Source organism: Manduca sexta, chromosome 27, assembly GCF_014839805.1.
Source record: "Manduca sexta isolate Smith_Timp_Sample1 chromosome 27, JHU_Msex_v1.0, whole genome shotgun sequence".
NCBI classification, from domain to species: Eukaryota; Metazoa; Arthropoda; class Insecta; order Lepidoptera; family Sphingidae; genus Manduca; species Manduca sexta.
The window spans coordinates 12510285-12525331 of record NC_051141.1 but is presented as its reverse complement, the minus strand read 5'-3'; the positions used below and the strand labels follow the sequence as shown (position 1 = coordinate 12525331).

At 36.1% G+C, this 15047-nt stretch overlaps 1 protein-coding gene across 1 annotated transcript in view; it reads left to right on the top strand.

Moving 5' to 3' along the window:
- LOC115445020 (kalirin) overlaps positions 1–15047 on the top strand; it is a 198876-nt gene that overhangs the window by 50739 nt on the left and 133090 nt on the right. Inside the window, 11 exon segments of the mRNA XM_037443954.1 lie at positions 1169–1328; positions 2415–2546; positions 4898–5105; positions 5244–5472; positions 5819–6065; positions 6693–6893; positions 8738–9003; positions 9294–9461; positions 9937–10063; positions 10353–10564; positions 10862–10994. Of these exon segments, the coding sequence (XP_037299851.1) occupies positions 1169–1328; positions 2415–2546; positions 4898–5105; positions 5244–5472; positions 5819–6065; positions 6693–6893; positions 8738–9003; positions 9294–9461; positions 9937–10063; positions 10353–10564; positions 10862–10994 (2083 nt within the window).

Sequence of the window (15047 nt, the reverse complement as noted above, 5' to 3'; positions counted from 1 at the left end):
ATAGCCTAAATAAAGCCTTACTGAAATGTTTCCAGTTTTGACTTTCGTTTTCTTCTCTGTGCTGTGTTATGTACAATTAACCGTAGTGTTCCGTGACTACTCTCTCTCTCCCTAACTCTTATTCATATTATTTAAAAGCAAATTCGTACGTAATAAAAATCAAATATCTATAACTCATTTTTTTTTCACGAATATATATATTAGTATCTGGTAAACGGCTGTAATTAAATACATTTTCTGCGTTTTGCATTTGGGAAGATGTAAGTACTTAATAACAACTTAATATTTCACACAGTCATTAACAATATAAGCGATGGGCAGCATTACACATATATACCAATAAATCACCGTGTCATTTAAACGATGCGCGTGGGCGTTTCGTTTTACAAGTAAAAGTTCAGTGCTTGAAACGACAACAAACGATAATTTATAGTTTCAATTATTGTCATTACATCGATGAAATGAACATTTTTTCGCAAAATGCTCAAATATCATCGACGATCGCACAGGCATAAGTCACCGGTGCAGTGTTTAAGATGGAGGTTTGTATCGTGCCGTTTACGACATATCCATTAGGACATTTATTGTGTAACATGTAGAAACATTGTTGACACTTAATGTTTGTATATTACTTATTAAGTATTTTGGTGGCTAATGAAACGTTAAATTACAAAAGGTTTTGAGTATATACTTGTCTAAGGCCGTTCATTATGTACTCCATATACCTATGGCTAGCAGGTAGAACGGTGTTTTCTGCTATTCTTAACCAGGCAATGTTTTCCGGTGAGCGTAAAATTTGTAATTCTTTCGTTACGCTGCCACATTAATGGTCTCTACGGGGGCGTGGACTCTATAAGAAGATATTAATTTCCGAACTTCTAAGAATATATAGAGTTGCAAAGTATAGTAATATTCGGGAACCTATGGACGTATGAACTTTAAAGCTAGCTTTATCAAAAGAAATTAAGAGTACCAGCAAGGCAATCAGCTTCCGGTTCACGTAGTGAACATCACTGATACCTGGGTATCTGATCCACAAATTTTACACGATATCACGGATTATGCTTCTATACGAAAACCTAGAGCGCATTCTGGGTAATGGCAATATTCAGGCTGTTTAGTGCCTTGGAATCTTTTGAAATAATTTTTGATGCTTTATTCCTTGCAGATCATCTGGCGATTCAGACGCGGCCAGTACCGCCGCAGTGGAGACAACATTGGAACGGTTGCGAGGGACGCGCAGCGCTCTCGAGGATCTCTGGTCCGATAGAGAAAGACGACTCGAGCTCACTTTACAACTCAGGCACTACGAGAGGGACGCTTTAGAGGTAAACATCTATTACCGCCGGTCTTGTCCCGTTTAACATAATTCAAAAACTTAAGTGAGCGTAATAACCGGTTAAGTTAGTGTTCGACGTGTAATTATCGCTTTCCGTTTCATTTATACTTGCAAGTATCACTTTTTAGATTTATTATTGTATGTCCTAATTTGTCAATATGCCAAATGAGAATTTGCAACCATTTTTTATAATTTAGACCGAACCGACCAAAGGAACAAGTAGTTTGGCCTGATGCTAAGTGATTCGCACCGCTCATAATTCCATTACTTGTAACTTACAAAAAAATGTAGCAATGAGGTAGAAGTTCTTCCATACCCTGTCCTAACGTACATGGTTGGGTAAAATAAAATCTCTCTCGATTTACTACTTAATGCGGTTTCTAAAAAAACTGGTCTAATTTGGTCGAGCCGAATCTTTCTTATGGCAGCAAGTCTCTATCACTCCACCTACATAATTAAGAGAGTCGAACACCCACTTGCTCATAGGTACATGGTAAAGTATTCTGTAGTAGAGTACAATGTTATCGGAGTTAACGTATCATTAATTTTTATGTTTGTTCTTTCAATAGTTTCCAACTCAAGAGTATGGCAGCCAAACATGCAAATACTTTCGGAATTAATGTTTCGTTTGAAAGATTTATTTCTCTTAAAGTTTGCAATTCAAAAACCTAAAGTCGCTATACTATATTTACATAATTGTATATGATCTGCATCGGAATGTTGTATGGGCAAAGTACCCTGTGGTTGATCAGTGATTACAAAGGATATTTCATGATAAATGATAGATGTATGATGTCCTCCTAGCCGATTTCGCCCACAATAAATGTAGAAAATAGACAGGCATATTTAACTCGAACTAACATTGGGTACCTTCTAGTCGTGCTTCTTCTACCTTTTCATGCGCTCTTATGTGACTTATATAGCCAATTTTATTTATGAAAGTATGAGCGTACTTGGAGCACAACAATACCCTGCCAACGTACTTAAAATTAATGGTCACAGATGGACGGGCCGTTATTTGGTCTCATTTCTTAACAATAATAAATGTATTATAGTTAGAATATTTGTTTCGCAGGTATCTTCTCGATTGGAGCTGCTGGGAGACGAGCTGCAGCGCACGGAGCCGCCGCGCGACCCCCAGCAGGCGGAGCAGGCGCTCGCGGCGCACAACGAGAGTGTTGCTAGAATGCAACATGCCACCTACCAAGTGAATGCTGCTTTATATTATGCAAAGAATATATGACAATGTATTTGTTGTAGTCTGATCTTAGAATTGATCACTTCATGTTATGTCCTACCATTTTATGAAATTGATTGACCGTATTGTTTAAACGTCAACGTTTGATTATATGTCAATCCATCATTAATGTAGGGTGTCCATGATGACAGAGCTTTAATAAAAAAATCAAATAAAAAGTAATTTATATACTTTTTTTTAAGTACAGGTAATGGTCATTGCTATCAGTGGCGTGCCTACTGCTTTGGGTATGGGCAAGCCAAAGCAGCACAAAAAAAAGATCGCGTCTTCGGTTCGTATAAAATGTGCGTTAGTAAATAAAATAGGTATCAAATATAACTTTGCCAGTCTCGGAGAGTGGTAGTCGTGCCGCGCACGCAATACAACTATACCACCGAGACAACTTATAATATATTAGGCACTTTAATCTAAAGATGGTTTTGACCCATCGTGACCTCTGAAAGAAATTTCATGTGGTGTAATAACAAATAAACTGTATAAATTATCAACTAATCTCATAAAAAGTAGAAAGTAGTGGTGTCGATGCGCACGATTTGTTTAAAAAATTTCGTCACATACTGTACCTACCTACTCGATTGACGAGAAAATCTAGTTAAAATTCGCTGTTTACATAAAATAAAATGCATTCAAAATAAAACTGAATGTGATTTAAAATCTATTTTGTTGATAGCACCGATTAATTTGTAGGTATCATTATTTTCAACCAGATGTATTTGAAACACTGGCCTCGTTCGAGAAAATGTGCAATAACAACAAATACAATTTAATGATTATTCGTATGGGAGCATCCAAAACGACAATTAGTTTTGGATGCTATTGTAAATACCTTATAGTTTCTTGAAGTCAGGCGTACATTTCGCGCCACTCGCCAGCTAGTATGAAGTTGTTGTTGTCCACCATAACCTCACAAATTTACCTATTTTCGCCGATAAAAACTTTTCACACACTTTAAACCATCACAAAAAATCATTTCACTAATTTACTTTGTATATAAATGTTTAAAATAACAAAAAAAATTTAATAAACACAAATACTTAATAATTTATCACGGGCTCAATCAAAACAAATAACTGATGTTGCCTGTTCCGAAAAAAAAATCTATAAAATTACTGCTCAAAATGTGACAAAAACTTTTTGATACGTAAAATTATAGTGCAAATACATTACAATAATTATAATAATGCAATTATAATTAAAGTAATACTAAAATCATCAGAAAATAATAATAATTTAAGAGATTAATAATTTAAATAAGGGATATTACGCAAAACAAAAGCTATTATAATAAAAGTAAGTTTAACTTGGCAACCTCGAATTTTATACAATATCTATGCAGGCGAAAGCCTGGGTTATTTTTCAGTACTGATTGATATAGAAATCTACTACAGCTATAGATATGTGATAGAATTTTAGCCATATTCTAACCATGAGTGTGAGAGAGAAGGAAATACTGATGCAAAAAGCCTCGTAAAACACGAGAGTGAGAGTGATGAATCTATTTTGTGCGTGTTTGGTATTATGAACAAAATGTGTGTATACTGATACGGTGTGGGTGTGGTACTGTGTGTTAAAGTGTTTTAGTGTGTTTATAGGTACACTCGAGGGGAACCGATGTAGTACAGCGATACATAGCGCGGGAATGTTTTATATTAGAAAATTGTTTTGTAAAATTATGATTATTGTTCTATATTCGGCTTTGTGTACTAAGTTAAATAATTTTAAGGCAAGCCAGGCTTTGGGCTTCTATGAAAGAACCGCCACTGATGTAAGTAAAATGATGAAAGTAAAGTGTACAAACCGCAATTGGCTTGCGGTTTGTACACTTTACTTTTATCCTCCATTTATTAATTATTATTTGCTCGTTAATCAAAACAATTGTCTACCGATATAATGCATAATGAAAACAAACCGCTATAAGCACTTCTAATAGTGATCAATGTAACTATTTTACTTTGTGAACACAAATGTTTGGCCATATCTTGAAATAGACGTGTGTTAAGCTCCCCATATCGTCAAACGTTGATTATTCGTTGATCTTGCCAGACCATACCATGATATGGGCAGCGGATATTTTCTATTTCATGAAAAACAACCATTTCATAAAATGGTTGGCCACATTGTGGAGTGTTCAATTTTAAGATCTGGCTACGAAATATTCATTATTACATTTATTAATATAAAATAATGGATTACATTAAATTTTTGGTAATCTTTTTAGAAAATCAGGTATTTATGACTGTTTTATATTTAATGTTTTGATCTTACATCATTTTACTGATTTTATTCTTTTGTGTCGTTAGGTAGTGCAGCAAGGTCAGGAACTTGCTGCGGCCATAGCAGAGGCGTCTGATGTGATGGCGTCCAGCGGCTCTGATGGGTCGGAGACGGCACCACTAGACGCGCAGGGACGAGTGCAACTACTGCTTGAGTTCTTGCACGATAGACAAGTGGAGCTGGAAGGGCTGGCCGAGGAAAGACGTGCCCGATTCGAACAGTGCATCCAGCTAGGTAACTGAATATAGTCCTGTATCGATAGATTGATAAATAGTAATGAAGAAAAATATTTTAGAACCTTATTATCATTTTGTTATATCCTCAAGATTTATTCAAAGCAATGATATTTAAAAGCAAATGTGATGCTTTCAGGTCAATTTCAAAAAGACGCCGCTCAGGTGGTGAGTTGGATACGAAATGGCGAGGCGATGTTGGCGGCGTCATTCTCGATCCCGGGCACGCTCGTCGAGGCCGAGCAGTTGAAGCGCGAACATGATCAGTTCCAGGTGGCGGTCGAGAAAACGCACGCCAGCGCCGTCCAGGTCAAATACAGGGCCGACGCCCTCAGAGCTGCAAATCACTACGACCCGCTTACTATTAGGTATGGCTTTACCGTGAAGTGCACTCTTACAAAAGACTTGAATTAATGATTTTAGGTCACTCGAGAGGAGCTTTATGATACTTTATAATCTAGTAGATAAAGTCTGGATAGCGAAATGATCAATTAACACACGAAATTAAGTGTGAAAATCTCGTGACTTAGCGACGAAAAGCCAGCTAGAAAATGATATTCAATGTGTCATTTATTTTTGGTGTTCATTTTGTATTAAAATTTCCTTTTATTGCGATAGTATTACTTCATCCACAAGAACAATTGTACAAAAACCGTCATCAATAAAGTAGTAACTTATATTTCTATATTGATTTTAAATATTACTTATCCGTAGAGAGATATCGGAGGAAGTGACGGAGCGTTGGCAACGGCTCGTGATGTGCGCTGAGGAGCGTCACAAGCTTGTGACGGCATCGCTAAACTTCTACAAGACAGCCGAGCAGGTGTGCTCCGTGCTCGACTCGCTCGAGCGCGAGTACCGCCGCGACGAGGATTGGTGTGGGTCAACGGCCGCGCCGCCCGCGCCTCCTGCCGACGAGCCGCCGCAACCACAGACGCAGAATCTCGACAAAGCTGCGCAGGTAATATGCAACGACAAATGCACCTTCAAAAGGCTGTATTCAAACTCAATGGCGGCTCTGAACATCGTACGTATCGGACGCAGAGCCCAATATTCATGAGCGTTTCTGTATGTTCAGCTAAGCTCAATAATTTATTTAAAAATTATATGGGTATTGTTTAGTTTTGTATTCCACAAAAAAATATTCTTTTCAATTACGGATCATAGAATAAATTTATTTAGAGTCCATTAAAGATTTCAATTTACTTTCTGTCAAATAAAGTCAGATGAAGTAATCGAAAAACATAATGAAAAGGTATGTTCCCTTAGCAAAACATTTCAAAATGTAACTACCAAAACAAAGTATGATCTCCACATATTATGAAAGCAAGAGAAATAACTTAAATTTAAATTGATAAATAATCGCCTACCCAGCTTATAGTCTTTCAAAAGTCAAAATAATTGAAATTTAAATTGATAAATAAGCAGCTTATGTAGCTAACTTCGGAGCCACCAATTAATTTTAATAAGACTGTGCATAGTGCTTAAGGACTGTCCCTCATTTTATTTTTCACTGGCGTGATATTGATATTTGCATTGATATATAATAATAATAATATTTTGATAAAAACGTTATTTTCTGACACAGGTGGCCGCGCTAATTGTAAAGCACGGAGAACAGAAGGAAGCGTTCCTTAAGGCATGCACATTGGCGCGCCGGACCGCCGAGACGTTTCTTAAGTACGCGGCGCGCTCGGCGCAAGTGCACGGCCAGACAGCCGCCGCCAGCAAGGCGCATCACGAACAGACGCGTGCCATCCTTGATACTCTGCTCGCTCAGGAGAATAAGGTAATAATATTAAGTAAAGCTGTAATGATGTGTGCTTTATGGTGTTCCTACTCGATTTGGCACCATCCAGGTAGCAAAGGCACTTATCTCTAACACACTTGAAAACAAAGTAAATTTGATGCTGTAACGATAGTCTTTTAGGCGGCCTCACAAGTCTGTAAGTATATGTAATATCACCCAGAAAATTCTATTATACAGCTCCGTTTACAAGAGATCAGTAGGAACAGAGAGTGCGTGCTGTAAACAGCTTGTTTTCCTCGAATATATAATATTTTTATGATTTAATTAATAAATAATTCGTATCACAATCGTAACAATGTGTTCAGTCAATATTTTATCCTCAGTGGTAGATGTAAAATGTAAAACAGAAAAAAAAAACAGAAAGTGACCGCCTTTGAGTATTATGGTAATATTTAGGATAAAATTTATCAGGGATGATTATGAAAATTTATAAAAATTTCTTTCCATCCTTATTTAGGAAGCTTTGTTGTATCGAAATAACTTTGTCGTTCTATAGATTCGCATTGATTGCTTGTCTACACATTTCCCCTCATGACCTCAAAAATATTTTTTTAACGAAATCCTAGGCCCCTTTGATGCACGAGCCGACAGAATACAACTGAGGTCTTCCACACTACCTGAGGCATGAGGTCGACTCTGCACACACTCTGACAAAATATAGTCGACATCTTCCCTAACCCCCTACAGTTTAGTGATATTTTTGGTTGTATATGGATTTTTATTCGATCAGGTCTTATTCAGGGTAATTTTGACATTGCGTAACTAAATGAAAGCACATAATACTCTTTACCACTGCTAACATTGTGCCAAGAATAACGAATATTTTCATAAAAAATCTCAGTTTTACTTTTCCAACTTTTTGATCATTTTGCAGTTGAGTGTAAATATGGAGTGTTTTACTGACTGAAGTGTGTTGTTGCCGCTGCGACGAATTCTCTTAGAGTAGTAGTAGTGGCATTAGGGCGTGTAAAATTGAAAATATTTTATTAATATTTATTTTGTTCGAAACTTACACTCATTTATTTTACATCTACGGCGCAAGTAACTTATTGTAAAGTGTTATTTCTGTTTACATAAGTATGTGGTTTCATTTAGTACCGCAATATCAAAATGAGCCTGTATATTTCAGCCCACTATTAACTTGTGACGTATCGTTTTCGCAGCAACAAGAGTAGAATTTTATACATCTGCAGGAAGTTTAGGAACTACTTTAAATGGAAGTTTAATGATAACATTGCCTATTATGGCATTCGAATATTACAAACGACAAAAACAAATCCCAAACAGCAAAGAAAATGTTCGTTTTGTTTGTTTATTTGCCATAACGGACAGACAATACCGATTATGCAACGGAAATAATATTTATACAGTAGAATTACTGTGACAACTGTATTGAGCGCGGTCAGTTATTATTTTGCATGCCATGGCCAGTGTCATTGTCGGAGCAGAGAGACAATGGAGGCTTTTGTTAGTATACTACCGATGGTATCGTCAGGGTCGCGTTGGGGCTGGTGCGTGGTTACGAGTGCATCGCGACACGGCCTCTATTACGAGCGCGGTAACCGTTTCACTATGATCAGGGGTTATGTCACATGGTTGATACAACCGGTAACTATTTCAATTTAAAATAAATTTAGTGCCTTAGTGTTATGGTGTCCACTAAATTGAGTTGTATTAGGGTGTTTTATAATTTTGTGCTTTTATAATTCTAAGCTAATTAATAAATAATAGCAGGGTTTAATTAAATAGTTCATACTTTGTGTAGATGCAGTGTATGGCAAAAAAATAGGTGTCCTTATTTCATTTCATGATGCGTGTCTTAGGTGTTGGAACATTGGACCGTGCGTAAGAAGCGCCTGGAGCAATGCCAGCAGTTCGCTCTGTTCGAACGGTCTGCGCGAGCCGCCGTTGAATGGATCCGCGAGACTCAGGAGCGGTGTGGGGCGGCCGCCGCTGCCGCCGCCGCTGGCGTGGCGCGCGAAAGTCGGGAGCGCGTGCGCCTACTCGCGCAGCTGGCTGACGGGCTCGTCGAGAAGGGACATCCGCACGCCGTGCAGATCAAGGAGTGGGTCGCCGCAGTTGATGCCAGGTACTGACATAACGTCATTAGTACGTCTTATAAATGCGATATCTTTGTTTTTCTACGGTCATTCTCTAATATCTAACTCGTTTTAACTTAATTTGATTCCTGTCTGAGCTGATATTAAGGCTAGTTCCTCTATTTCAATTATAATACCATGTACATTGTTTGTTACGTTTGCATGTGGACAAGGGGCGACCCATTAACAGACTTGTGAAATACGTATATACATTGACCAGACGTAATATAGAAGAGAATAGTTGTTTTTATATATATTACTCAATACATTTGTTGAACAGATATGCCGAATTCAGTGGTTCAATGGAAGGCGGCGAGAGTGAACCAGAAAGTGAGACAAGTGTGGTACCATCTCTAGCGTCCTCACAGTCTGCTGATAACGACTCTCGCTCTGAACCACAGCCAACAGCCGCTGGCGAAGATAAGAGGCGCAGCGCACGGCGAAAAGAGTAAGCAATAGTACCATATAATAAATATATGACAGTAAAATTTACTTGAGGATCATACTAGAAACATCTATCCTAAAAGCGTATTTTCTAATGACGGATCAATAATTAAAAAATGTATCAATTTGTTTTCTTTGCTATAAAACAGGGATGGCGAACAATTGGCACGTGTGCCAGTGATCGCACGTGACAAAATAATTGGGGCACGACCATAATATCCAGACAGAAAGTTTTTTTCGGACATAAAAAAAGGTCGTTATAAAAAGGGACACTTGGTTGATAAAGTTGCCCTGGATGATTACTGGCACATTTTTATTTTTGTTTTATATAATGGCACGTTAACCAATAAAGGTTCGCCATCCCTGGTGTAAGAGGTCAGAAAATATATTGTAGCATAAAGAAATGTATGATATGATTTATTTGGTATTGTGTGCTTAACTTTAAAGTAGAACTTATAAAACTGATATTTTTCTTGCAGGTTTATAATGGCGGAACTGCTCCAAACAGAGCGCGCGTACGTAAAAGACTTGGAGACGTGCATCACCTGTTATCTGCGAGAAATGCGCACTGACCCCGGCGCTGTGCCGTCAGCGTTGCAGGGCAAGGTGAGTCTTGCGTTTAAACGTTAAATATTAATTTTGAATATTTGACTAAAATTTCACCGTTCTGTTTTGATTTGCTATTTCCTATGGTGGGAATGGATAATTCATCTTTCCGATTTCTCCCTCTCTTTGACTCGCCAAGTTTGACTGCTTGGTATTATAAATGCATGTCCCCCATCGATTGTTCGAAAGCAGTTCTAGAGGCGAATGTGAAGGCGAGATTCACCGTTTTATTTATGATATTATTTAATTTAGATAATTGTTAAATATGATTGTATGCTGGTGTGTCCAGGAGGAGATAATATTCGGCAATATCGAGGAGATCCATCGTTTCCACGAGCGCGTGTTCCTGCGCGAGCTAGATAAGTATGTGTCGATGCCGGAGGACGTGGGACATTGCTTCGTGACGTGGGCGCGCGAGTTCGACATGTACGTCTCCTATTGCCGCAACAAGCCCGACAGCAACGCTGCCGTCGTGCAGCACGCCGGGGATTATTTCGAACGGTACGTCTAAATGATACCTTTAATTGTTGCAGTTTGGAACAGATTTAAAATGAACAAACATATTGCAAAATATTTATAATTATTGTAACTATCAAATATTAAAGCGTTTATGTTAATGGCGCATTATTTTTTTTTTATATTATGGGATTGTAATAACACTTATTTTTTTTATATATTCTTCGAATGACTAAATAAGGGGGTTTTCGCAAGATGTGGCAAAGATAGTTTATAGCCACAGGTTTTATATAATCGAGCAATTGTGTACATCACATTAATAGGTGTTCATTATTTATTTAGGGTCCAACGTAAGAAAAAATTGGAACATCCTTTAGCCGCTTATCTCATTAAGCCGGTGCAGAGGATTACCAAATATCAACTGCTGTTGAAGGACCTTCAGGCTTGCTGTGCAGAGGGACAAGGAGAAATTAAGGTATGTTATATTCCTACCAAGCAAGATTATTTAATATCCACTTTAGGTGAAATATAAAAGTAAATAATGTTTTAGATTATGTTATCACGTAGCAGTAACCGTTGTAATATTTCTTTAGTGTATAAGTGTGTTCAACATATCTAGTATGGTTATTGGAAGAACCTATAAGTTAATATTACCATGAAATCTCGTGGCTACAATTAATAGACAATGCTCAATTAAAATAGTTTTTACAAGATGAAGGTGTCTCGTACTGAAACTAATAAGGATTCGTCAAGGAATGCGTCACGTGTGTATTCGTTCATGGATAAATGTCAGGCCGTAACGTAGCAAATGACTATAAAGCAATGATTGTAATTTGGACGGTACTTTTATTGTGCAACTTATATATAACCTGGATTATTCACAATTAACGTATATAAACAGTAAATTCATGGTAAGGTCAAGTTGTTGATTATTTTTCCATGTCTTACGTATCTTCTTAGTCAGAACGTGTTAGTCGTTTACCGAGCTATATTGCATACGATGACTAAAAGAAATTGATAAACAACGTGTCATTTATCGAATTGCGTTTAAGATTATAAAATGTTGATAAGATAAACTCAGTGTTGTCTTTGCACAGAGCAGTCTACGCTACGTTGTTGAGGCACATGATAATGTGTACGTGGGCTTATTTGACATTTTTCAAGGACAAGACATGCTATTAGGATGTATAGTGATGTGATCTGAAGGAAGGACTGTGTTGATACGCATATGCTTAAGAATATAGTGCGCTTATGATACAATAGTGCAATAATTACTACATTTTTACGAACAGAACAAGTGTAACATAAGTGCTTTTACTATTAATCTTTATTTTATTCATAAGGTTTGTGAAATTAAATTATATTAGTGGTCGTAAATGGTCGAAAGTCGACCGTCAAGTTTAATATTTTTGTAACACATATTAATGATTAAACATACATTTTTTTTTCTGGTCGCCTTCCTTGTGCGGGCGTTAATTATTCAAAATCTTCCATAAACCGTGCGCGCGATGCGATTAAAAAGGAGTAAAAAGGCTAAACGTATTAATATAATACAGATTCTAAATGTAAATGATGAAATTATCTCTTGTTTACTTACTAAACTACATAAAATAAGAATCAAATGATTAATAAGACGTCTTATTTAATTAAAAAAAAAAGTAAACGACAATTGCATATCTATGTACATAATCAATAGTCTCATTACTTATATTGTTAAATTGTTTAAAAAAAAAATAATCCTTTGTCCTGGTGACATTTACCGTTTTTGAAGAGGTACAATTATAATAAGTTGTTTTTTCTAGTTGTTAGTTCTTTGTGCCGATACTGCACGTTTCTTTGAAAGGAGAAAGTGGATTTAGTGAATAACATTTCGTGTAGATGGCGTAGAAAATTTGATTTTTGTTTATCGTTACTGTTGAAATTTACTGAAGCTTTTATAAGTATTTTATAGACACATATTAATAGCAGCTATTGATAATAGTGTATGTGAAACTATTTAAATATTTTGTTTATTGCATATTATATAATTCATACTTGTTAATAATAGTACCATTGGATTACGGTAGATGTCGATACGTGTAGTACATTAAATCGTGTACAATTAATTTTAAACAGTTTTCCCTAAATGCATGTGTTTAATAAAATAAACTTTTATGGAATTAGTTTCCGTATATACAGAACATTATGCGGACGCACTATGAACCGTATGTTCATGGTACCCAGGTTCAATATTAATATTTAAACACTTATCGCTATAACTAACGACGCCTTGGTAATGGTGTAAACCCATTACCATCGTATCTGTTATTGTTTGCATTAGTTCCAACTTAAATAGAGGTCGTCGTTGTGTTGGGGCGCGAGATTAACCGAGTAGTTCATTCTGTAGTAATTAACAGTAGATTTTGTGTTCAATATTTTCCTTGTGAGTCATTTTTTGTGCCGTTTAATGACGCAGCGTAGGTTTAACACCGCCTGCTTGTCGTTCGCGAGATACAAACGTGTTTAATGTTTGGCAAATTGAAAAAAAGTGTTTCAAACAATGTAATGGTTTTCTCAAATGGTGATATAGTGGCGTCCATCATGTTAAAGTACGTGGTGAACCCGCGCAGCAATCGCATCGGTCCGCTGGCCGTCGACAAGCGAGCCGTACGTATATTGACAACGGCTACACTTACAATACACTAAACATCTCACACATTTATGCGTTCAAATAACCGGTAATTAAATTTATCGATTAGTGGCAGCTAGTTTTCTTATTTGTGCTTAATGAATTATCTTTCCTGCAGATTTGTTTCTATTGAATAATAATATATCGGTAAACGGCTTTAAACCTTTCAAATGGTCACTGAGCTTTAAAATGTGTTTAAGACGTAGATTTTGCTGCTTATGATTAATAGGAAGTTGTTGTCTATTGCATTTACACAAATAAAATACATACGGGGAATTTATATAAAGATGACTGTTCCTGGAACAGTAGTTGCGTAAAATTACTCATTGTGTAAAATTCACGTAAATTGAAACTCTGTTATTTTTTTTAGTTTCAAATGGTATGAAGTAACTATACCTTGTCAAATATAGGATGATAATTTTGACAGCCCCTTCACATGAAGTTTCGTATTTTTTTCCGGTAAAATATACTACAGGTAATATCATACTTTATGGATGGGTACCGCCCCTTTAGTAAAGTGCCACTCATTATCATAACGAACAATTACAGACTATCGCAAATCGCCATTGAAATAAAATAAATCGATTATATAAAAAATTGCATTTAGATTTAATTACATTATTTTTACATTAAAATTCATAAATGGAAATGGCTCATCAATAATAAATAGATAATTCAATAAAAAAAATATTTATATCATCTGAACATACAAAATAATTATGCAACTATCGATATCAAGTTTTATAAGAATTGTAATTGATAATCGAATACGTTCAGTAACGATTATACTTTAGCCTTATCCTTAGTGTGATCTGTCAAAATTATCATCCTAAATTTTACAAAGTATAATTGACATTTCAATCAGTCGATAGGATACTGTCATTAATTGTTATCATTACATAACACAGTTTTACCTTTATACCAAAGAAAGGGGTTTCAGGATTGACAAATTGCGTTTTTTTTTTAATTTTTATCTGACTTGAAGATCGAACCTAAAACCTTCCGGTCTTACAGCCGAGGTACGGAAACTACGTAGCAGACAGTAGGTTTATGTACGACTTAAGTGCTTGCAAACTCCCGTTATTAGGTATAACAATTGATATTAGGATTTTTTAAATATACTCGTAAGCAAATTCATCAACATGTCAACAATATAATTATATATGTGTATACTCGTATAACCATTAGGAGCGTGGAAATAGCGCCGCTGGGTGTTCGTTTCTGTTCTCATTTCAATTAGAGCCGATAGAGAGCGCGAACATTATGAGATCAAGCTGTGTGAAGCCATGTCGTGTCGTTAATGTCATTTCAATTATTACTTTTTGGGTAAAAAAAAATCATTTCAAAACCAAATTTTTACATGATACCTCAATAAGTTTTAAGTCTCGAATAAGCGGTCGTTAGCTCTCAAATAGTTACGTTAATGGTCTCAGTACAATACTATAATATTCGTACTAAGATATTTGGTGACTCTTTTGTATAAAGATAATTTGTCTTAAATTTTTACGTCATGGCATAATACGCGCAACACATTCTAATTTTCTAATTGAAAGTAAGTATACAAAGTGTTTGGAAATTGTCTAGAATGGACTTACAATTTCAAAATATCAGGGGTCTATATTTTTCAATATTATTTTATCCAAAACAAAACTAATTTCAAAACTCGAAATGTCTCACGCTACCTTATTTGAAAAGTTTGATATCAGCCCGACGTACAGTTTCTGAATAAGGCAAAACTATCATCGGATGACATCTCCAATTCCCGGGAGATTCTTTACAAAATGTATTATTCTATTACATCTCAACATTTTAATATTTTCGAGATAAAAGTCCTGCTTTATATTTACCCGGGATTAAAAC